At 42.7% G+C, this 24,383-nt stretch overlaps 1 protein-coding gene across 2 annotated transcripts in view; it reads right to left on the bottom strand.

Moving 5' to 3' along the window:
• LOC135203644 (TBC domain-containing protein kinase-like protein) overlaps positions 1–24,302 on the bottom strand; it is a 39,864-nt gene extending 15,562 nt beyond the window's left edge. Inside the window, exons 1-8 of one of the 2 annotated variants that reach the window (XM_064233491.1) lie at positions 24,019–24,302; positions 12,026–12,264; positions 5,003–5,109; positions 4,721–4,878; positions 4,341–4,496; positions 3,012–3,117; positions 2,529–2,723; positions 2,156–2,268 (exon numbers count right to left, since the gene is read on the bottom strand). In XM_064233491.1, the coding sequence (XP_064089561.1) occupies positions 2,156–2,268; positions 2,529–2,723; positions 3,012–3,117; positions 4,341–4,496; positions 4,721–4,878; positions 5,003–5,109; positions 12,026–12,230 (1,040 nt within the window). In that variant the 5' untranslated portion in view covers positions 12,231–12,264; positions 24,019–24,302. The remainder of the gene's footprint in view (positions 1–2,155; positions 2,269–2,528; positions 2,724–3,011; positions 3,118–4,340; positions 4,497–4,720; positions 4,879–5,002; positions 5,110–12,025; positions 12,265–24,018) is intronic. The other variant, XM_064233490.1, reaches the window with a different exon arrangement.
• Between the last annotated feature and the right edge of the window lie 81 nt (positions 24,303–24,383).

Genomic DNA, 24,383 nt, shown 5'->3' with positions numbered 1-24,383 from the left:
GAGGATGACGAAAAACACTGGCGAAGAATATTCTTCTTCTTACGATCCAAGGCAGCCTGGGAGCGAACTTCAGGATCTGCCGAGGGGACGCCTGACCGGTGGGGGCTCTCCCTAGCCCTCCTGCGGCTTTCGACTTTCCTCCTCCACTGGAACTGGGAGTCTGGAAGAGGTCTAGGCCTGGAGGCACTAAGGAGCCGGTCAGACGCACCCTCCACATCACTGGGTACACTGCACTTATCATCACTGACACTCTTACCTTGCTCAGTACGAAGATTCTTGTCTTCCTTAGAACACAAGGAAGCTTTTGAGGCCGCCGCCTCCGAAGACGAATCTACCGGCTTCGGTGCGGGGAGCAGGAGCTGAGACCTGGGAGGAAGGTTCTAAAACTACATTAATGTTAGTTTCATTCTCACTCATTCTCGACCTGCTCGAGCTCCTTGAAGAAGCTTTACGTACCCTATCCCTTTCAAGTTTCCTAATATAAGAAGAAAGAGCCTTATATTCATCTTCGTTCAAAACCTCACATTCTTGACACGGGTTACTAAACGAACATTCATTCCCCCTACATTTAACACAGAAAGTGTGAGGGTCCACCGCAGCTTTCGGTAACCTCACCTTACATCCATCGGTCACACATACTCTAAACAAAACCGGAGTTTTGGAAACAGAATCAAAATCAGACATTCTACAGGAAAATCCAGCGCAAAGTCAATAACGGTCCACAATCAGCGTATGCCAAGCCAACATAGAGCGAATACGTCACCAAAATGTCCAAATCAATCTCCAGGCAAGCGAGAAATGAAGAATATATCGGAAGAAACGACAACAGTTGTTATCGCTTCAGCGACAGAAAAAAATCTGGCTGGAGAGATAGATTGGTTCATACGCCCGCCACCCAGCGGCGGGTAAGGTAGACCACCTGACCTACCTGTCGCGTGTGCCGCGAGATTTGAAATTCTGTCGGAACGTCGGAGACTATAGCTAAGTATATATCTGGCAGGGAAGTTCATGTACAAAAATAATAATAATAGTACCTAATAGTAATAATAAATTTATGAACAATAGTGTTCCAGTTGGTAAAAGGGGAAAATATCATTTAATGCATCTTTTACTTCTATTAATAATAACAATAATAATGATAGTACACTAATGGACAACAAAGTGACCTGCAACAGTAGACAAAGATCCAAACTAAAAGTAATGCAATATTATAATGAGTAACTCAGCAGTGAATATAACAGCATTCTCAGAGTGCCTCTGGAAACTAAAAGACTGGAGTGTCAAGCTGATTGCCCTGTGCTCTTGTTTTTTTAGATCTATTGTACCATAACACAACAATGGGCTCCCATATTCACATTCTCCGGATTCATGGACTCAAGGATTCGCAGATTTCTCTCTGGACCATATCTACCCATTATTCACAGGAAATTTGCCAATTCATGGTATTTTGCAATGAGAAATATCCACAAATTCCTGGTTTTTTTATCAATTTCATCATAAAATGCACTTTTTGTGATAAAACTATTAAAAAACCAAGTATTAAAAGTTTTAGTGGGTTTTTCTTGAGTTTTAACTAACAAAATAGGCCGTTTTCAGCGTTTTTATAGTGGTTCCAACTATTCATGGATTCTAACTACTTGTGTGTGATCTGGTACACATCCCGGCAAATAGGGGGGACCACTGTCAATCTCGATGAGGTTTTGGCTAAAAACGTTTCAGACAAAAACAATACTACCAACAAATTCTGTGACTAAAAAATTTAAATCAAACAATGAACCAAAAATGCAGTTACATTTATAGCAGCAATATAGGAATGACAGCCGATATAATTACTGTAGTCCTCATGATAGGTTACCTATAGACACTAAAAGATAATGAAGTGACAATGATGTTTAGAATCAATTTTGAGGGCCACTATAATAGGGAAGGACCAGTAAGTGAAGATTAAGGAATAAAAATAAATAATACTTCGCAGAACATATGTGAAGACTTATGAGTGAAGCTAAGCAATAAAAACCTTCCCAGATTTGACTGGACTAAATCATATGAAATATGGACTTAAATGCAGCATGGTACCTCTAAAAACTTTTGTTTTTATTGAAATTTACACCAAATACTTTGTACATTTTCCAAACCAGAAAAAAACCCTTCCAACCTTTTTCTGGGCTTGATCTCTTCTAAAACAGGGGAGGAATCTTGATCAGTTGGCATTAGAGGGTAATCAGGAAGCATATCTTTACCATTCCCTGGAGGTAAACCAAGCTTTGCCTGCAAAAGAAACACACAACAGTAAATGCAATATTTTTGCAACACTAAATACTACTCTATATGAAACATTTCTGTTCCAATGCAGTAGGGTTTAAAACCCTACTGCAGTGGAACAGTATATGTACATTAGTTAATAAAGTTTCTGTAAGTTCTTCTGAGAATACAGAAGACTGGTTTTGTAAATAGCAACTGTAATGATGATTTGTCCTCACACTTTAAAAAAAAATCTTTTTAAATCAAATCAGATACACATCACAAACCTTATATTGAGTGAAGTCTACTAAACAGAGGGATGGATCTACCACAGGAAAGTGAGGAGGAATTGGAACAAGCGAAGCCGAGATAATGAATGGGTGGAAGAGGTGATGAGAGAGGAGACTGCGAGGTAGTGGGCGCTCTTCAGGATCCACAGTCAAGCACTTTTGCAAGAAGTCTTTCAAGTCCTCACTGAGGGACTGCAAAAATCCAGAAAAACAGTTCTAATGGCTTAAATTTGCAAGAAACATAAATCACAAAATTGAAAGCAGAAATCTAGTATCTTTCAATTATGTATATTTTTAAGGAAATTCTAAAATAAAATTAATAATATTCACAGTTCTTTCCAGTTTTTCATTCACATCACTACAAACTCAATGACATTTTACTTATGACTTTAATATAATAATAAAAAGATCTGATAAAAAATTTTAGTGTGTGTGCACAGAAAGATATTGTACAGAAAAAATCGTTTGACTTTTACTTACTTTGATTTTGTCTACTGCATCATGATCTTCTGCTAACTTTAAAAGTGGATTATCTGTCAAGCTCAATTCAAGCACTGCAGCTACTTGGTCCTCTATACTCTCTTTGCTGTAAAAATCATATCACTTATAAAAACTTTGAACATGCACAGAATGTAAAAATTTTAATAAAAAGAACCAACTTCAAGTATCACACGGGATAAGCTGTGTCTGAGGGAGGAAGAAAAGGCAATATTTTCAAGATTCTTGGCTTTAGAAAGAAGGATGGTGGCCTTGCCTTCACTTCAGTCACCTATGCTAATGGTGTGTTCAAATGAAGCCCAGGGTATGCTTTTCAAGTCAGAAATGTGTGTGGTCAGGGGTTAAGAAGGACCAAGTGCAAGAACGAGGTGTCAGTCTTAATACCTTACAAAGGTTAGCAGCCACTTCATTCTGCATTAAGGAGAGAGTGAATAAGGACAAAATACCGTTCTACAAATGTAACATGACCTCTTATTATCGTAACTGCATCTTAATCACAACTGCAACTCAGATTACAAATAAAAACCAATAATATGCAGTTACAGTCTGGACCTGGAATTCAAACCTACAAAGTTCTGAACACATGAAATGTAGTTACGTATTATATTACTTCTACATTAGTTGGACCCTTACCTGGATCAAGCTATAAATGACATCATCAAACTCAGGTATAAACAGTACTTTATAAACAGTAGTAAGTGATATGGAAAGTGGTTACCTGACAAGGTGATATGGAAAGTGATTACTTGACAAGGTGATATGGAAAGTGTTTACCTGACAATGATAATGGTTAAATAGGCAGTGAATTAAGCCTCACTTTGTAATGCTTAAACAACTTGTCACCATTCAGTTTTAGAGAATGTATCATTGTATGTAATGTATCCCTCATCCCCTTATTTGGAAGTTTATTATATGCTCTTCAAGTGGAGGAAAAACAATTAATATGATAAAACAAACAAAATTAATGCATGCCAAGCTGTAACATTATTCAATTAAATAAGTTTGAGAGGAGGCCTTTTTCCAAATATGTATAATAATATTGATATGCAGTCAAAAGTGCATGCTAGGCCAAATGTATCAATATAAGAACAATTAACAGCCATGGCTGTCTCACTTTCTGCAAGACACTTACAGCTTTATGTACAGCTTACAGAAATAATCATCTATGCGTATGTACTAAATTTAATATAAAATTTCCTTTTCCTCAATGAAGGTACCTGTTAATTGTAAAATTATCAGAACAAATGAACCACAAGGTTTCATTTCTTTTCTTAAATAAAAATCTGTACTGTAAGTCATTAAGTAACTTACCTACTAAATAAGTTGCAGCCCATTAACATTTCAGTTAGAATCATCCCAACAGACCAAACATCCCAGGCTGGATTCCCCGAGACAGTTGTGCCACTCTGATTCCCTTCCTGCAGAGCACCTTGCGCCAATATCTCAGGAGCAGTATAACAAACACTCCTGAAATAGTTCATCTTATTAGTTCTTGTGAAAGGCTCCAGACGCTCATGGTATCCAACTGTTCACCAAACCATCCACAAATAACTATAGCAATAACAGTACTGTTAATAAAACAACTGACTAATTAGTACAGTTAGAAAACTAATACACCTGCATAATGGGTAATTCTAAGCATTCGAATTGACTGTAAGAAATATATCAATAAAAATGATGCATCCACTCACCCTAAAGGAAAAGAAACTGCTGATCCTGCTTCTGTCATGAAATAAAGGCCATAATTATATAACTTGGCCTGACCCCATGGATCAATCAGGATGTTTTCTGGACTGAGATTACAGCTGACTGTCCCAAAATTATTGAGGTAAACAAGTCCTTGAAGTACCTGTGTACATATACAGGTAGACTTAAAACACTAAATAGAAAAAAAAAATCATAAAGTTTTCTGCTTAATAGCACTACTTATATGACATTTTTTATATATTAAAACAGAGTGAGAAATTGATTACCTGATGTGCCACTTGTGCTAAGCCACTCTGGCTCCTTAGCTTCTCATACTTCTGGACAGCATTCCTCAAATTGAGCAAATAATATTCTTGCACAACCATCATTCTCTCTGCATGAAACATGAGGGAATTTATTTTTAAAACTATTATATATAATATGAATAAAAGCAACAAATATAAATATGTTATTGTTATGATACAATAAAGTTTGTTCATACTTACCTGGCAGATATATATATAGCTGTATTCTCCGACGTCCGACAGAATTTCAAAACTCCCGGCACACGCAGTGGGTGGCCAGGTGGTTAGTACCCATTCCCGCTGCTGGGAGGCGGATATCAGGAATCATTCCCATTTTCTATTCAAATTTTTCATACCACTGTCCCCTGAGGGGAGGTGGGTGGGTACTTTAATTATATATATCTGCCAGGTAAGTATCAACAAACTTTATTGTATCATAACAATAACATTTTGTTCATGAAACTTACCTGTCAGATATATATATAGCTGAATCCCACCATTGGAGGTGGGAAGGGACAGAACAGAAGGATTTAGGAAACACCTCAAGTACAGATGATTGACATCTTGATTCCTTACCTGTTAGCATAGCTGACTTCTTGATTACTGTCACCGAAGTCTGCTTTTGCTTTACTAGAGTTGCCAACAAGGTAGTGACCTGTGTAGTTGGTGCGCTCTAGATGATCTGTCAACGGGAGCGTGACCACAATGTGACTAGACCATATTGACCATACTGTGAGGGCAACGAAGCTAAAAACCACCACCTGACCTAACCTATCGAAGTTAGTCCCATAACTTCTAGGCTAAAGAAAGGGAAAGCGCCTCAAGCAACTAACCCTTCAACCATAAACCAACACCAAAATTAAAAAGCACACCTACCCCTTTTCTATAGGATAGTATTTGTGCTGCTCCCTGCCCACAACACCATTTCTGCGGATATGTATGGTCCTAGCGACTCGCAGTTCTCATATGCCGTCTTCACATCCCGCAGGTAATGTGAAGCAAACACAGAGTTGCTTTGCCAAAAAGTAGCGCTAATGATATCATTAAGTGCCATATTCTTTCGAAATGCCATTGAAGTTGCAACAGCTCTCACTTCATGGGCTTTTATTTTCAAAAGCTTCAGATCACCATCCGAGCAGGACGCATGGGCCTCCCTGATGGTGCTTCGTAAAAAGAATGCCAGTGCATTCTTCGACATAGGAAAGTCGGGTCTCTTGACAGAACACCATAGATTTTCAGAAGGACCCCGACAATCTTTGGTCTTTTGCATATAAAATTTGAGAGCCCTGACAGGGCACAGGACTCTCTCTGGCTCTTGTCCGATGAACTCTGCTAACCCCTTGATTTCAAAGGTTTTTGGCCAGGGGTTAGATGGGTTCTCATTCTTAGCTAAGAAATTAGTATCCAAGGAACACACTGCACTGTGTCCTCTGAAACCCACATATTTACTAATTGCTTGAATTTCACTAACCCTTTTTGCCGTGGCAAGAGCAGTTAGGAAAATCGCCTTTCTAGTAGTGTCTCTCAATGAGGCAGCATGCAGAGGTTCAAAGGGAGCCGACATCAAGAACCTTAGAACTACATCAAGGTTCCATGATGGAACCTTCGGTTGTAGTACTTTGGTTGTCTCAAACGATCTCAAAAGATCGTGAAGGTCTTTATCATTTGTCAGGTCTAATCCTCTGTGACGGAAGACAGCTGACAGCATACTCTTGTATCCTTTTATTGTGGGCACTGCTAGTTTGTCTACATTTCTCAAATGCAGGAGAAACTCAGCGATTTGGTTCACAGAGGTCGTGGAGGAGGAAATACCTTTCTTCCTACACCATCTCCTGAAGACAGCCCACTTCGACTGATAAACTGCTCGAGAGGAAGCTCTTCTCGCATTGGCAATAGCCTCTGCCACTGATCTTGAAAAACCTCTCGCTCTGGCCAACTTCTTGATAGTCTGAACGCAGTCAGACTCAGAGCGGAGAGGTTTCCATGGTACCTCTCAAAGTGGGGCTGTTTGAGAAGATCGGCTCTCTCTGGCAGGGTTCTCGGGAAGTCTACCAGAAGAGACATGACCTCCGTGAACCAATCGCTTGAGGGCCAAAAGGGGGCGATCAGAGTCATTCTCGCTCCTGGCGACGCCGCAAACTTCCTTGTTACCTCTCCTAAGAGTTTGAACGGGGGAAAGGCGTAAACATCCATCCCCGTCCAGTCCCATAGGATGGCATCTACCGCTATTGCTTCCTGGTCGAGAACTGGAGAGCAATAAATCGGAAGCCTCTTCGTTTTCGAGGTTGCGAAGAGGTCGACTAGCGGCCGTCCCCACAACTTCCATAGCTCTTGACAAACTTCTAGATGTAGGGTCCATTCTGTGGGAAGCATCTGATGTTGACGGCTTAAAAGATCCGCTCGAACATTTTGTATTCCTGAAATGAACCTTGTTAGGATCACTATGTTTCGAGCTTTCGCCCATAGAAGGATGTCTCTCGCTATCATGAACAGTGATTGAGTGTGTGTCCCCCCCTGCTTTTTGATGTAAGCGAGAGCCGTAGTGTTGTCCGAGTTGATCTGGACAACTCGGCCCACCAATCGTTCTTCGAAGAACTGAAGAGCCAACCGAATAGCCTCCAACTCTTTTAAGTTTATGTGCCAGGACCTCTGTTCCCCTCTCCAGAGGCCTGACACTTCCTCCTTTCCTAGTGTTGCTCCCCAGCCCACCATGGAGGCGTCTGAGAACAACACTAGGTCGGGGCTCAAAAGGTTGAGGGACATTCCTTCCGAGAGTTTGATCGGATCTTGCCACCACTTCAGTTGATCCTTGACCGCTTTTGAGATAGTCAAAGTCGAGTCTAGATTCTTTTTGTCTTTCCAGTTTTCTGCCATAAAAAACTGGAGTGGCCTGAGGTGCAACCTCCCTAGGGAAACAAACTTCTCCAGTGAAGAAATGGTTCCCAGTAGACTCATCCATTCCTTTGCCGAGCATGTTTCTTTCCCTAAGAAGGCTGACACTTTCTCTAAGCATCTCTGCTGACGTTCCTTTGATGGAAAAGCTTGAAAAGCCGCTGAATCCATCTGAATCCCCAGATACACGATGGACTGCGTGGGGATCAGATGGGACTTCTCGTAATTCACTATAAGGCCCAGGGCCTTCGTCAGCTGCAATGTCGTCTGAAGGTCCTCCAGGCACCTTGACTTCGAAGACGACTTGATTAGCCAGTCGTCCAGGTAAAGCGAGACTCTTATCTTCGATAGGTGAAGCCATTTCGCTACATTCCGCATGAGGAAAGTAAAAACCATCGGCGCCGTACTCAGACCGAAGCACAGAGCCCTGAACTGGAAGACCTGCCCTTTTAAGACGAACCTCAGGAACTTCCTTGATTGAGGATGGATCGGGACGTGGAAATAAGCGTCTTGTAGGTCCAATGACACCATCCAATCCCCTGGTCTCAAGGCCCCTAGCACAGACTGAGAAGTTTCCATCCTGAATTTTTCTTTCTTTACAAAAATGTTCAGTCTGCTGACGTCTAGGACAGGTCTCCATCCCCCAGACTGCTTCGGAACCAGGAATAACCTATTGTAGAAGCCTGGGGAATCCAGCATTAGGACTTCTTCTACGGCCTTCTTTTCCAACATTTGATCTAGAAGGTTGAGGAAGATCTGTTGCTTCTCTGACTGGTATGCGGGCGACAGGTCTATCAGCTTCGTGCTCAAAGGAGGCGCAGAGAGGAAAGGGATCTTGTATCCTCTCTCGATCACATCTAGGGTCCAGGTGTCCGCCCCTATCGTCCTCCATGCCTGAGCAAATAAGGTGAGTCTCGCACCTACAGGTGCCTGAAGGGCAGAAACGTCAATTTTTTCCCTTCTTGATAGAAGAGATCTTACCTCTTAAGGACCCCCTTCCTCTCGAAGAACCTCTAGAGGAAGGTGCTCCACGAAAGGGCTTAAATTTCTTCTTGGGTGCTGGAGCTGTTGAAGTAGAAGCCTGAGGAGTTGCTTTCTCTTGCAAGTTTACCGACAGATCCTTAATCATGGACTGCGGTAATAGGTGCGTAGAGAAGGGGGCGAATAATAACTCCGCTTTCTGAGTGGGAGAAACTGCTTTCGCCGCAAAGCTACAATAGAGAGCTCTCTTCTTTAGCAGACCTGTAGCAAAATGAGATGCTAACTCATCAGAGCCATCCCTTACTGCTCTATCCATACAAGCTAATACACTCGAAAGCTCTTCCAGCGAAATCGAGTCTTGACTCCTCGATTGTACATCCAAAGCCCCGAGGCACCAATCTAAAAAGTTAAACACTTCTAGCGTCTTAAATAACCCCTTGAGGTGATGATCTGTCTCCGTCATTGTCCAGGAAACCTTAGTCGATGACAAATAAGACCTCCTTGGAGCGTCCACCAAATTGGCGAAATCTCCTTGAGAAGAAGACGGTGCTTTCAATCCTGCCTCTTCTCCTGTTTCGTACCAGATCCCCGCTCTCCCTTTCAGTCTAGATGGAGGAAGTGCAAACGAAGTCTTCCCTTTAACCTTCCTTGAATCCATCCAATCCTGGACTCTCTTAAACGCTCTCTTCGCAGAGAGCGAAGTGGCCATCTTAACGAAGCCAGGAGCCTTCCTGGCCTTCGATGAGGCAAATTGTGAAGGTGGAGAGCAAGGAACGGGCGCTTGAAAATTGTCTGGGAACAATTTCTTAAGTAAATCCGTCAAAGTCTTATAGTCTGAAGACACTGACGCATTTGGTTCGACATCATCCGTAGGGCAGAGATCACTAGAAGAATCCTTCTCTCTGTCATCAGCGCCCTTCAAAGATCGCGATGACTTCAACACTTTAACATGTGAAATATCCTGACGCTTCGGACTCAACTGTTGATCGTCCTGGCAAGCGTCCTGACATGTAAGGCGCCGCGCATTCTGAGAAGCGTCCTGCTGAGCGTCCTGATGTGTAGGACGCCGTGCGTCCTGAACAGCATCAGCTCGAGCGTCTTGCTGAGCGTCCTGATGTGTAGGACGCCGTGCGTCCTGAACAGCGTCAGCTCGAGCGTCTTGGCGAGCGCCCCGCGCGTCTTGAAAAGCGTCTTCTCGAGCGTCCTGGTAAGCACTTCGTTGCTTAAGACGCCAAGCGTGATTATCATCATGCAAAGCTTGAACTTCCGTTATGGATCCTTGAGCGTTTTCGGCCTTTTGACAAAGACGCCGGCCGCCTGTGCGACAACTCACGTCTCTGTCAAATTCATCTCTCCTAGACGCCCTTTCATGAGGAACGTAATCACGTTCTCTAATGCGTCGGCTACTAGGAGGAGACTCAAAGGCCGAAAAACACGGAGAAGGAGCCGGGGACTGCCTAGTCCTCTTAACAGGCAGCCACCTATCCTTCCTCCGATGACTAGTTTCTGCCTCCTTTCTCTCAAAATAGGAAGCTAAATGTTTCTGCATTTCCCAAAGCATTTTCCTTGATGGGGAAAGTTCTCGATCAGGAGAAGGACTCATCCTGTGCGAGGAAGATGGGCGAGGGGATGCCCTTTCCTTCCACTCAGGAACATGCTTAGAGCGACTTGGACGCTCGAAAGAGTCCTCCCCTGATGAAGTCTTGTTCCTTTTCTGTGGCGGAAAAGCTTCAAAATCTTCAGGTGATGAATCTACGTACTGATCAGAAGGACGTGAAGCGTCCTCTTCTCTGAAACCTCTCTTAAGAGGGCGACAAGGGCGACGGCCGCCTGTGCGACACCTTGCGCCCCTGCCGCTCTCCCCATGAGAGGTCTTCCGAGCGTCCCAACCTCGGCGAGGAGAGGAAGTCTCGGAAGAAGAGAAGCACTCTTTAAGTATCCGTGCCCGTGCACGAACACCGGCAGCCTGAGATTCGTCCTCAGTTTCTGCCAAAGGGACGTCAGACCGTTCATTAGATCCCGTAACCCTCCTTCGGCTTTCGGCTTGCCCTCTCCCTAAGGCCTGGGAGTCCGGCAGGGGCCTAGGCCTAGAGGCATTATGGGACCGATCTGACGCCCCCTCCACAACACTAGATGCACTAACACTTTTATTGCAATTCATATTTGATTGTACAGCAATCACTTTAGATTCCAAGGCGCGAATCGACTCCATGATCCTTCTGCAGACACTTCCTGATTGTTCAGAGGCAATACAACAGGATTAGGTTGAATTACATCTACAGGAGGATTTAATGGAGATACAATTCTACCTTGACTTCTATTCACAGGAGCACTCCTAGAGGAAGACCTCCTGATTCTATCACGCTCAAGCTTTCTCACGTAAGAATCATATGCCTTCCATTCAATTTCAGTCAATTGCTCACACTCGATGCATCTATCATTCAACATACATACATGACTACGACATTTCGAGCACACCGAATGAGGGTCTACCGAAGCTTTCGGCAACCTCACCTTACATTCCTGTACCTTACACACCCTGAAGCTAGCAGAGCTAGATCCAGACATCGTATCAAAGAAAAGTCAAAGCCAAATCCAAATCAAATCCACTATCACGTATGCCAAGCCAACAAGCCAAATCAAAACCAAAAGTCAATCAGAATACTCAAGTTAGCACAAGAAGTTTCAAAATCCTAGGCGGAGGTCTGTAAACAGTTGTTTACCGACCGGCGACAGAGAAAAATCTGAATAGAAAATGGGAATGATTCCTGATATCCGCCTCCCAGCGGCGGGAATGGGTACTAACCACCTGGCACGGGAGTTTTGAAATTCTGTCGGACGTTGGAGAATACAGCTATATAAATATCTGACAGGTAAGTTTCATGAACAAAATCTTTATTTTTCAAAACCTTACCCCCTTCGGGACTGTGACATTTTTTAAACATCAGTAAGCTATCTAGTGATGATATGCAAAATTACAGCAACTTGATAACTCTTGGAGCTGGATGAAGCTGGATGAAACTCAATTTTTATGATAACATGTAGCCTTGGGAGGAGTCTTCACATATATGAGATATATATCACAAGGGCTAACCTACATCCAATCCTAATGCAAATCTATAAAGTGCATACCATGCTTGCCACGATAGATGTCAACATATGTACACAAGTGAGGATGATTGATGAGATGCAGAGACCTTGCTCGTCCATATATTCTGATCGAATTTGGGGTTAAAGGCAAACCATTACTTCCACATGATTCACTTGGATGGGCTGACGCAAAGAAAGTAGATGCCCCAAGGTGAGCTTTCCCAAGTCTTGGGCAACTGGGGTACATTTTTCTTGGGGGTTGCTGAAATAACTAACAGTACCTGTGAAGAGACAAGAAGACAAAATAAAACAATTCTAGAAAATAAAAACTTTCATATTCTTGCACAAAATACAACACACTCTACTCAATAAAATTAGCGGCCTACTCAAGATGACAATGAAACAACTAACTACATTTGTTTTAAATTTCTCATTCACTAAGACACCTACCATTATATCAAGTTACTAACGACAACTAGCCAACAGTTACTTATAAATGAATCAGTGGAACCATGCATTAGAACACTTTATACACCAGTCATGGACTACTATCAGTGGGGATGGAAGGAAGGAACTTGATTTATACTAATACTGTTTTGTGTTAATCATTCCAACAAACACCTTTGGAAAAGAACCCCAAAATAATCTAAAACATTCAACTCTAAAATATCAGAAGAGTTGCAGTCTACGAATACCTACTAGGGGGAAACACCGCAGTGGATCCATCGTCATCATGTGGCTCAGCTTTATTCACTCAATATTTAATTGGTGAAACAAGAATACAATTACATCTTTAAGCATACCATTCTAAAGATTGAAGTTTTGTCAACATAATGTGACATATAAAAGCGCCATAAGAACTAAAATAAGCATGTGAGCTCTTCGTAAAATGTTTTCAAGGCAGTTTTGAAATCCAATATGGCAGCAACCACCTGAGGTGTCATTCGTAAGCACAGCCAAGCCACCATCTTTCCCAGCCTTTCCAGCAATCATTTGAACAATGTTAACGTATATATGTAACGTTTATTGATCTTACTCAAGATTGCAGTTGTAATCAGCACAATAAAACAACATTTTGTTGCCTATATTAGTGAAAGTATGAAACTTCTTATTCCCAGGGTCATGGTTTGAATTGAAATTCATTTTTACCTTGTAATCGATTTCATCCTTACTGCCATCACAACTGAAACTCCACAGTGCTTATTTGATTGTGATTATACATGTTTTGGTCTTAATTCACTCCAAATTGCACTTGAACTACGTTGCTGTTCCTGGTTCCTAAGCGCTCACTCCAGAAACACAGTTACGGGCAGCACACAAATACACAGTTTATGAGGTAAAAAACTTTATTCCCTTAATTGTTTACTTTACTAATTATTTACGTAGTTTAACCTTACTTTGTTACTTCAAAATGTTTACTTAATTCATGTCTATTATCCCTTTTTAGCAACCAAATTAACCCCGAAAGATTACAGATATTTCTGAAGTACATACGAGCAGACAACGGGAAAATGACTCATCGTTGCCAATCTAGTGGAGCTTCACACATACGCTGATGCATTTACAAACTGTTTCCATGAATTCTAGTTTTCATAGTAATGCAATAATGATAAAATTGCTCTAATATGCATATATACTACAAACAGATATGCTAATTTCACTTATTTCCTTGGTTTTGTGTATGTCTTATACCCAGTTTGGAGGGTAAACACATACCAATTGGCAACGCTAATAAACAACTGAAGAGCACGAAGAACAGCGTAGGTACCGTTCACAAGCAAAACTGTTGATATTTGAGTCAGGAATCTACAACGAATATTTTCAAATTAATAATCATAAATATATATCCGCTGCTGTCCCAAGGCCAGCATACATTGGGATAAGGAGCTGTGTAACCTTGTAGAGGTGCAGTGGCTTAAACCTACCATAAGACTGCTTGGGGGTTATGTTGGAACCTCTGTGACCTTTTAGGAAGCAATAGGCTTATGGATGGTACAAATTAACAGCTCTGAGGGCTCACGACAGGCCTAGCAAGCCGGTGAGCTGCTATAAATTGCTCATGAACCGCACAACTTACTTCAGGACAGACCCATTGATCAAAGGATGCCCGGGCACATCCTGACTCGGAATGTTATTGGACATGGACAGGGAAATAAGTCTTTGAGATTAGGAACAATTAATCTAAGTATACTTTGAGAGGTAAGGAGGAGGAGGTAATCATGATGATGGAGGAAAGAAAAATGAAATTTTCATTATTAAAATGAAGTTTTATTGTATACTTACCGAACAATTATAGAGCCGTGATTTCCACGAGCGGCAGGATACTAAATTCAAATTTAGCGCGTCGGCGTCGCCAACACTGGTGGTGATGACGTCATCTCCCTCCACTCGCGGGAGAACCAGGTACAACTGCCCAGGTGAATCCAATTCTTTCTGCCCGTCCGTCCACCTAAGGGGAGGAGGGTGGGTATAATCATAATTGTTCGGTAAGTATACAATAAAACTTCATTTTAATAATGAAAATTTCATTTTTATTGTAGTGTCTTACCGAACAATTATAGAGCTGATTACACATTTATGGGAAGGTGGGATTCAGTGGACCACTAGTATTTTTAAATGGTTACATTTATTGCAATACCAGTAAACACTCAAGGTGTCTGTTGTACCTTACCTTGTAAGAGAGCTACAGCAGACTGATACTGCCTCTGGTCGGTGCTCTTCTTACTATTGTAGAGGAATTGGAATTTGACCAAAGTTAGCCTCTACAGGAGTGGAATCCTTCCGTAGTTCAAGCGAGTCAAGGCTGACTGACGGAGGATAGTAACAACAAAGATTGCCCTTGCCCTGGGCTAAGACCAGAAATTCAATTATACAAAACATTTGTCACCAACACCAGATTTAAAAACATATATACCCAACCATTGTAAAATCTGACCTAACAGACTGGTGAGTATCCCAGGTACTCAGTACCCCCAGCTTCCCTTGAACTCGACAACCTATTCAAGGTGAAAAGTTAGCATAGAGGTGACGACCCCTGTGCCGTTTCTCCCAACACCATGCCAGAAACCGCCACCGGACCTAACGTTTTACAATTCTCGAAAACCGTTTCTATCTCTTTGAGATAATGACTCGCAAAAACCGAATTCGATCTCCAGACCGTGCTCTGAAGAATCGAAGCTAAAGATAAATTCTTTCTGAATGCTAAAGAAGTTGCCACTGCTCTAACCACGTGAGCTTTAACTCTCAGAACGGAAAGATTGTCGTTCTCGGACTGCGAGTGAGCTTCCCTGATAAGCTCTCTAATAAAGAACGATATAGCATTCTTAGAAAGAGGACGAGAGGGATTTTGAACCGAGGTCCAGAGCTTAGAAGATTGTCCTCTAATACCCTTAGTGGCAAACAGATACTGCTTAATAGCCCTGACTGGACATAAGAGCCTTTCTTCCTCCTCATGTCCAACCAAATCAGATAAGTTCCTTACCACAAAACTCCTCGGCCAAGGATTAGAAGGATTCTCATTTTTGGCTAGAAAGGTCAAAGATACCGAAAATACAGCATTGCCTTGAGAGAAACCGACTCTTTTGTCTATAGCGTGCAATTCGCTGACACGCTTAGCAGAAGCTAGTGCAATAAGAAATAGAGTGCCTTCTTAGTCAAGTTCCTGAGTGAAGCCGACTTCAAAGGCTCAACGGTGGCCCCATGAGGAACTTAAGCACCACATCTAAGTTCCAAGCCACTGTATCTTGCGGGAGCTTAGTGGTTTCGAAAGACCTAATGAGGTCCGACAGATCTGAATTGGAGGAAATATCCAAACCTCGATGTCGAAAAACCGAAGAGAGCATGGCTCTATATCCTCTGATCGTCGAAGGAGCCAGTTTCTTAGAGTTCCCTTGATAGAGTTTGTTAGAAGACTCTCTCCTACAACGAGCGATAGCTTCTGCAGCTCTTCTTGAAAATCCTTTCGCTCTGACAAGATTCCGGACAGTCTGAACCCTGTCAGAGCTAGAGCGGACAAGTTTTGGTGGAACCTCTTGAAGTGAGGTTGTTTGAGAAGCCACTTCTCTGGAGGAAGAAGTCTGGGGAAGTCTACTAACAACTGGAGAAGGTCCGGGAACCACTCTTTCCTGGGCCAAAAGGGAGCGATTAACGTTAGTGTTACATTGCTGTGCGACATGAGCTTGTTCAGCACCTCTCTTATTAGACCGAACGGAGGGAATGCATAAGCTTCCAGACCCGACCAATCCAACAGCATTGCGTCCACCGACCAAGCTAGAGGATCTGGGACTGGAGAACAAAAGAGAGGAAGACGGTTGTTCCTTGATGTCGCGAACAGGTCTATTGACGGTCGTCCCCAAAGGCGCCAAAGTTTCTGACAAATCTTGTTGTCCAAAGTCCACTCCAGAGGTAACACTTGCTGTTGACGACTTAACTCGTCCGCCAGGACGTTCATCTTTCCCGGAACAAATCTCGGGACTAGCTGAACCTTCGCTTCGTTTGACCACAGGAGGAGATCCTTGGCTACTTCGTACAGAGAGAAAGACTGAGTCCCCCCGTTTCCGCACGTACGAGAGAGCCGTGGAGTTGTCGGAATGCACTGCCACTACTCGACCTTCTACTAAGCTCCGAAACTGTCTGAGCCCCAAGAAAATTGCTAACAGTTCCTTTACATTTATGTGGAACTTCTTCTCCTTCTCCGACCAAGCTCCTGAAGTCCGTTGATTTCCCAGTAGGGCTCCCCAACCTGTGTCCGATGCATCGGAAAAGAACTGTAGGTTCGGGAGGATGGGTCGTAAATCTAACCCTTCTTCCAACCTTGCTCGAGAGAGCCACCACCTTAGGTCCTCTTTTATTTGATCTGTGACAGGAAAGGTAATCGAGTTCTGGTTGTGTCTTCCTGCACCAAGAGGCTCTCAGGAAAAACTGCAGAGGTCTCATGTGCAGTCTTCCCAACGTCACAAATTTCTCCACTGACGTCAATTTGCCCAGGAGCCTCATCCACTGATTGGCAGAACTTACCTTTTTGTCCAAGAACTCCTGAACTGTCTCCAGACAGCCTTGAACCCTCTTCGGGACAGAAAAGCCCGAAAAAACTTTGAGCATTCAGAATCATCCCCAAATAAAGGATGCTCTGAGATGGAACCAACTGGGACTTCTGTTTGTTGACCAGAATTCCTAACTTTCTGGCAAGATCCAGAGTTGTTCCAAGGTCCTTCATGCACCGACTCTCTGATTCCGACCGGAGAAGCCAATCGTCCAGATAGAGGGAGATTCTTACTCCTAATATGTGCAGCCAGCTTCCTATCGGGGATAGAACCCTGGTGAAAACTTGAGGAGCGGTCGCTAGTCCGAAGCAAAGCGCCCGAAACTGAAACACCTTGCCTTCGAACATGAACCTCAGGTACTTCCGAGATTCGACGATGTATCGGAATGTGAAAATAAGCGTCTTGCATGTCCAGAGAGACCATCCAATCCCTCTGTCTGATGGACTCCAGAACCGACCGAGTGGTCTCCATATGAAATTTTGTTTTCTGGACATGCAAGTTCTTGGGCGCTCACATCCAAAACCGGCCTCCAGCCCCCTGATGACTTGGGAACTACAAAAAGGCGATTGTAAAAGCCTGGAGGAAAATCCCCTTCTATCTGTTCTATCGCTTCTTTGAGAACAAGCGCTTCCACTTCTGCGGCTAGCGCCAGAAATTTGTCTGAGCCCGGAGAGTATGCCTGGAATGGAATTGGCACAGGTGAGAGCGAGGGAGGTGAAACGAGAGGAATACGATAGCCGAACTTGAGTACTTGCACTACCCAGGCTTCTGCTCCTCTGTTTTCCCATTCCTCCCAAAACAGAGCCAGCCTGGCTCCCACTGGTGCATGAAGAACCGAGCTTTCATTTGGAAGGTTTGTTAACCTTGGCCGAGGCCTTAGACTGAGGTCGCAAATTCGACTTCGGCCGAAAGAAGCGCTTGGTTTTCTCCCTCGAAAAGGCACTTCTTGGGCCAGAGGAGAAACCGAAGGAACAGTCTCCACAGGAGCTTTAGGTCTCTTAGTAGACTGTGCCAGTAAATCCGAAGTAGATTTCTTATCTAGCGCAGACGAAATTGACAACACTACATCGTCTGGAAAGAGGTTATCTTTCACAAAAGGAGCAAACAAGAGAGCAGACTTCTGTTGGGAAGTAACCCTTTTAGAAGCAAAGGAGCACCAAAGTTGCCTTTTCTTAAGGGTACCAAAGGCGATGAGCGAAGCTAACTCATCACATCCATCCCTAATGGATTTGTCCGCACAGGACAGAACACCAATCCAATCCTCCGCTAACTCCTGAGAAGAGAAGGACAGTCTTCGATCTTGGCCGCTAAAGCGCCAATAGTCCAATCAAGGAAGCTAAAGACTTCCAAAAGTTTAAATTGATTCTTTACAACGTGGTCCAACTCCGGCGCTGTAAAGAAAACTTTCGCTGCGGCGAAAGCAGATCTTCTAGAGGAGTCGATTAAACTGGAGAAGTCTCCCTGGGAGGAGGCAGAAACTCCCAGAGAAGGAGCTTCCCCAGTTACATAAAACCTATACCTCTTACGAAGCAACTTAGAGGGAGGGTACGCAAAAGAGCCTTCCCTAAGTCTCTTTTCATAGACATCCATTTCTCAGTCTCTTTCAACGAATGTCTAACCGCTTTAGATAGAACAAGTTTTGGGAGGAGAGGGTCTGAAGTTTTCCTCCTCATCAAAAAAGTCGAAGTTGGGGAGCGCGGCAGCGCTTTCTCAAAATAATCTGGATAAGATACCAGAAGAAAACTAAGGAGACGTGAATAACACGAGAGGTGGTGTGAATCCTCCTCCTCTACTTCTTCTTCATTCTCCGATACCGCCGAAGAAGTAGACGGAACTACAACCGGATCTGAAGGTTTCGAACCACCCTTGGACTCATTCATCCAGTTGGTTAACATCTCTAACTGCTTGCGCAAAGGCGCCAGAGACGAATCAAAAACAGTTAACGTAGGCTTGGAAGAGCCTAAATGTTCAGCAGGAGGCGGAAAACTACTTGCGCCTCGCTCGGAGCCGCCGAAATTCGAGGCGAAACAGGCGCATCAGGCGTAACAGACGAAAAAGCGCCTAAAGAAACACCCTTAGAACTGCTAGCTACAGCGCTAAAACCACAATCTCTACTAGTAGATGGAGCCGAAAAAGGCACAGATTGAGGCGACGAATGAGCCGCTAACGGCCGCGGCGCAACCCTACTCTCAGGCTCCTTATACCGCTTGACTGGAGGAGGCGAAGAATCGGCGCCTGAACGCCTCTTTAAGGGATGCGAAACGGCGAATCTCGCCAAGAGCGCCGCGCGACCGGAGACGAATCGCTTGAATCATTCGAAAGGCGTCTGACCTTTCCAACGCTTAACCGAGCCCTGTTGAGGCGCAACAGGCTCAACAAGAGAGGCGCCTGTCTGTGGGCAAATCCCGATCGACTCCCTTGGACTTCCGGTATGTCTTCTCCCCGGTGCGGGGGAGCTGGACAGTGACCTTTGTCTAGGAGACGTGTCAGGACAGACAGACGCACCCTCAACTACACTCTTACCTGAAGCCGCTTTCTCCAAAAACGTCTTAACTGAATTACCAAGTTGCAAAACCGTATTCGCTAGTACCGAAAATTTCTGATCTAACCTCGATTCCAGACTGGCAATGGTGTCGGAAGAAACTACACGGGAAGCCGGAGAAGTGGGATTAGTAGGAGGAATAGGAGGTGTAGTTAAAGGAGACATAACAATTTGAGGAGAAACAGAAGGAACAGATGCATCGCAAGACGAAGCAGAGCTAAGTCTACTTTCCCTAAGCGCTCTTTTGCTTTTCTAATTCTGTCTTTAGCTAATTTCTCCGTATGAACTAAAAAACTTCCATTGAGAATCAGTCCAATCACTACACTCGTTACATGTTCGATCTGCTGAACAAACCTGTCCCCTACACTTAACACATTTAGTGTGAGAATCATACTCTAACTTGGATAATCTAGTTTTACATCCTGAGATGCAAACCTAACTCCCGACGGACTAGAATCCGACATGGCAACGCCTAAATAAAAAGCAAAATAACAACAACGCCAAAAAAGAGTACTTCACCAATTCCGAAGATCAAATCCACAAGAAAAAAAGCGAAGGAAAGTCATCCAACCGCACCGACCACGATGTTCACCGGACGCCGGCAGGAAAAGAATTGGATTCACCTGGGCAGTTGTACCTGGTTCTCTTCCCGCGAGTGGAGGGAGATGACGTCATCACCACCAGTGTTGGCGACGCCGACGCGCTAAATTTGAATTTAGTATCCTGCCGCTCGTGGAAATCACGGCTCTATAATTGTTCGGTAAGACACTATAATAAAAATAGACATTTTGGGGTTGTGTGAAACCCGTTTACCAGGAGAAGGAACAAAATTATTGCATAACAATTACCAATTATTTTACAAAGGTGGAAGAACCGCACGACACGGAGTAGGTTTTATTGTGAGTGAAGAGCTAGCTGGAAAAAATTAGTCATCTAGAATTCAAATGTGATAGGATTATTAGCATTTCCTTAAAGTTAGGAACATTTCAAGCCAGCATAATTCAGGTGTATGCACCACAGCAGGGCCGCCCTCAAGAAGAAAAGGAAGAATTCTACAGACATCTACAAGAAGTAAAGATTCTGTCCCATATGTAGAGAATACATTAATAATGGAGATATGAATGGACATATTGGCAAGACAGGACAGGCATAGAGAGCATATTAGGAGCATTTAGCATTGGAGACAGAAATAGAGAAGGAGAAAACATAATTGATTTTTGCATACTAAACCAGATGTCCATTATGAACTCTTTCTATAATCATAGAGACAGCCACAAGTGGACGTGGTACCGATGGAACTCGGCTTTAGGAGCATATACTGAAAAATCAATGATTGATATGGCAATAACAAATAACAAAAATATGGTCAGAGATGTAAAAAGCATCCCCTCTATATCATTCGATTCAGATCACAGGCTTCTCTTAATTAAATTAAAGATGACAAAACCCAAAACCAATTAAAAGCCAAGTGAGAGAAAGATTTATTTTATAGAATATGAGAGAAGAGGAGTGCTTAGTTAGATATCAAAACGAAATAAGTAGAGCTAAACAAATGCAACAGGAGAGCAATGACCCAAATGAAAAATGGAGACACTTTAGAATGGCTGTAGTGGGTGCTGCTAATAATACAGTGCAAAAGAAAAGAGTTCGAGGTAGGAGGAAAAAACAAACTGCTTGGTGGACCCCCACACTAAAGGCCGCTGTTGCAAACAAAATGAAACTCTTCAGAAAATGGATGAAAACTTTGAATTTGGAAGATCACAATAACTATAAAGAAGCGTCGAGAGAAACGGAAAGAATAAAAGCTCAAACAAAAAGAGAAACATGGGAAAGAATAGGAGAAGATCTGGGAAATGATCTCCAAGGTACCAGAAAACTCATATATAGCACTGCCAAAAACTATAGAAAGGGAAGCCAACCACCCACTTATGTAATCAAAGACCCTATGGATGGGACAATTTTAACCGAACCCCGAGAAATTGAATTAGGATGGAAACATCACTTTGAAACACTACTAAATAACGGAAACAATGACCTTGAAGAGCATGTAGAATCTGATGTGGTTGGGGATGCAGAACCTGACATAACAACACTGGAGTTAAAAAATGCTCTCAAGAGGATGAGAAATGGTAAGGCCCCTGGAGTGGATACAATACCTGCAAAGCTCCTTAAAAACATGGGGGAGGATGGAGTCATCTGGCTACTAGAGCTAATCGACATACTCTGGAATGGGCAAATGCCACCTGAAGACTGGAGAAGAGATCTAATATGCCCAATCTATAAGAAAGGTGACAAGACAAATTGCAGCAATTATAGAGGAATATCCCTAATGTCACATGCTTTTAAAGTATATGAAAGAATACTTGAAACTAGATTGAGAGGATATGTTGAACCAAAGCTGGGTGAATGGCAAAACGGTTTTCGACCAGGAAGAGGGACAACTGATATGATTTTCTCCCTCAAGATGATATTTGAGAAGAGCTGGGAATGGGACAGGGATAGATATATTGCTTTTATAGATCTAGAAAAGGCTTTTGATAGAGTACCAAGAATGAAAATATGGGATGCCCTAAAAGACCCTTACTATGGAATCCCTGAGAAACTTATAAGAGCAATTAAAACACCTATCAAAACATCAGATCCAGAGTAAAAACAAATCAAGAGAATGAAGACTGGTTTGAAATAAAATCAGGAGTAAGACAGGGCAGCGTCCTTTCGCCACTTCTTTTTATATTGTTCTTAGATAAATGTATGAGGGAACGAGGTGAGGATGAAGCTGCAGATATGACCATCAACCTTATGTATGCAGATGACCATGCAATGATAGCCCTCAGCGCAGAATCTCTCCAAGAAAACGTCAACAACTGGAACGCGATCTTAACAGCTAATGGAATGCAGATCAACAAGAATAAGACAGAGATCATGCACCTATCACGAACACCAAGTAATGTAGATGTAGAATTAGAAGGTCAGACATTGAAACAGTGTAGAAATTTCAAATACTTAGGAGTAGAGTTTAGTGACCAAAACGATTCAAAACTGGAAATAACTACCCGAATACAGAAATTCAGTAACAATCTGTATCTGCTCTACCCACTAATGAAAGACAGAAATATACCTCGCAAAGTGAAAACCATAATGTACCTCTCTATTTTAAGACCAATATTGACTTATGGCCATGAATCATGGACATTAACATCAAGAACTAGAAGCCAACTTCAAGCAGCTGAAATGAAAGCCCTAAGACTCATAAAAGGTGTAACAAGACTAGATAGGCTACGAAATGAAGACATTAGAAGAGAACTGGGAGTGGAGGGGATACTAGATTTTGTGGAGAGAGGACAGCTTAGATGGTTTGGACACACCAAAAGAATGGAGGAGGAGGAGCGATATCCTATAAGGTTTTTGGAATGGACACCGGAAGGAAGGAGACCGGTAGGAAGACCAAAAATGAGATGGCTACAAAACATAGAGAGAGGAGTAGAGAGGAGAGGCTCTAGTTTGCGGGAAGTTGATGAGATGAGGCTCTATGATGATCGCCAAGAATGGAGACTGTTCCTGAAGCAGGACGACTGACAGGCCTGGAGGCCTACCTGGCGTCTGGTGAGAAAGGTGAGAAAGGTGAGAAATTATGAATATGTAAAAAAATGTATGCAATTCATGACCTTATACTGCCGTTTAACTATTTATTTAAATAATTATCTAGTGCATGGTTCTTCTTCTTCTTCTACCAAAAATCATAGTTCCCTTGGAAAAGTAGTGGTTGGAAATCATTGTTTACGATTTTTGTGAAGAAAGTACCCCAGCGTCTATGGGTACAAGTGGTGTGCGGATTTACCACATGGAATGGGAAGTTTATTGACAAAAGCGACTCCACAAACATTGAGATGGCGTCAATCTTCTAAATATTCTGAGTTGTAAGTAAAAATTTTGAAAGCGTTATGGAGGGAGGTAGAGTGCACTGCGTAGACTTTTCATTATCTTCTGTTTAATCTTAAAATATGACCTTAATTTCTAACTTAGGAGAAAATACTTACTTCGAAAGGAGAGTAGAGGTCTTAGAGGTCTCGAGCTACTTCTCTCACCACCAATAACTCGTGACTGATGACCATCTCCAGTGTCAGGACGTGTTAAAGTACTTTTTCGGAGGGTGATTTCACACGCAGTGGAAAGTGACTCAGCTAGTCCAGTCGGTTGTTTCCCCTTGTTGGGCTAGGTTAGGTTAGGTTAGACTATGATGTAAAGAATATGAAGAGGAGCATAAAGTTGGCATGCTACCGAGGCGACCCCTCAGTTTGCCATACCCTGTATAATTGAAGGGCCTAATTAACAAATTATTCTTGCTATAATGTAGATAGTTGCCAGTAGATGACATGATAAATCCAACTGCCCTACAAACTATAGGACCTACTACCTACTAGGGAAGGAAGGAATTAAAAAGGTTAACAAACCTACAATTTCCCAGACAGAAGAAAACGGAAGTCAGATACAGCAATCCAAGATCCTAATGATGCATTATTAAGTCCTATCGCCATAAGCAGGGTGACACTATCGATAAATTCACTGCAGGACACCAAAGCTCTTAGAGAACCGAACGCCCCATTTGTTGTTGTGGTTTCCACCTGTCACAGGAAAAGATCTCGGATAATATATAGATTGTAAACTCAGGTTCTTACCTTGCCGGTCAATTTAATCTAGATGTTTTTGGCGTCTAATAATTTGATTGCCATTTATAACTTCTTTGAAATATGTACAGTAACTAAAAATCTCTATTATTTATTTCCAAATAAGTATGTGAGGCTTTGATGGAGGTATT

This window comes from Macrobrachium nipponense, chromosome 36, assembly GCF_015104395.2.
Source record: "Macrobrachium nipponense isolate FS-2020 chromosome 36, ASM1510439v2, whole genome shotgun sequence".
NCBI classification, from domain to species: domain Eukaryota; kingdom Metazoa; phylum Arthropoda; class Malacostraca; order Decapoda; family Palaemonidae; genus Macrobrachium; species Macrobrachium nipponense.
The sequence above is the reverse complement of the archived record's forward strand: the minus strand, read 5'-3'. Positions and strand labels throughout refer to the sequence as shown.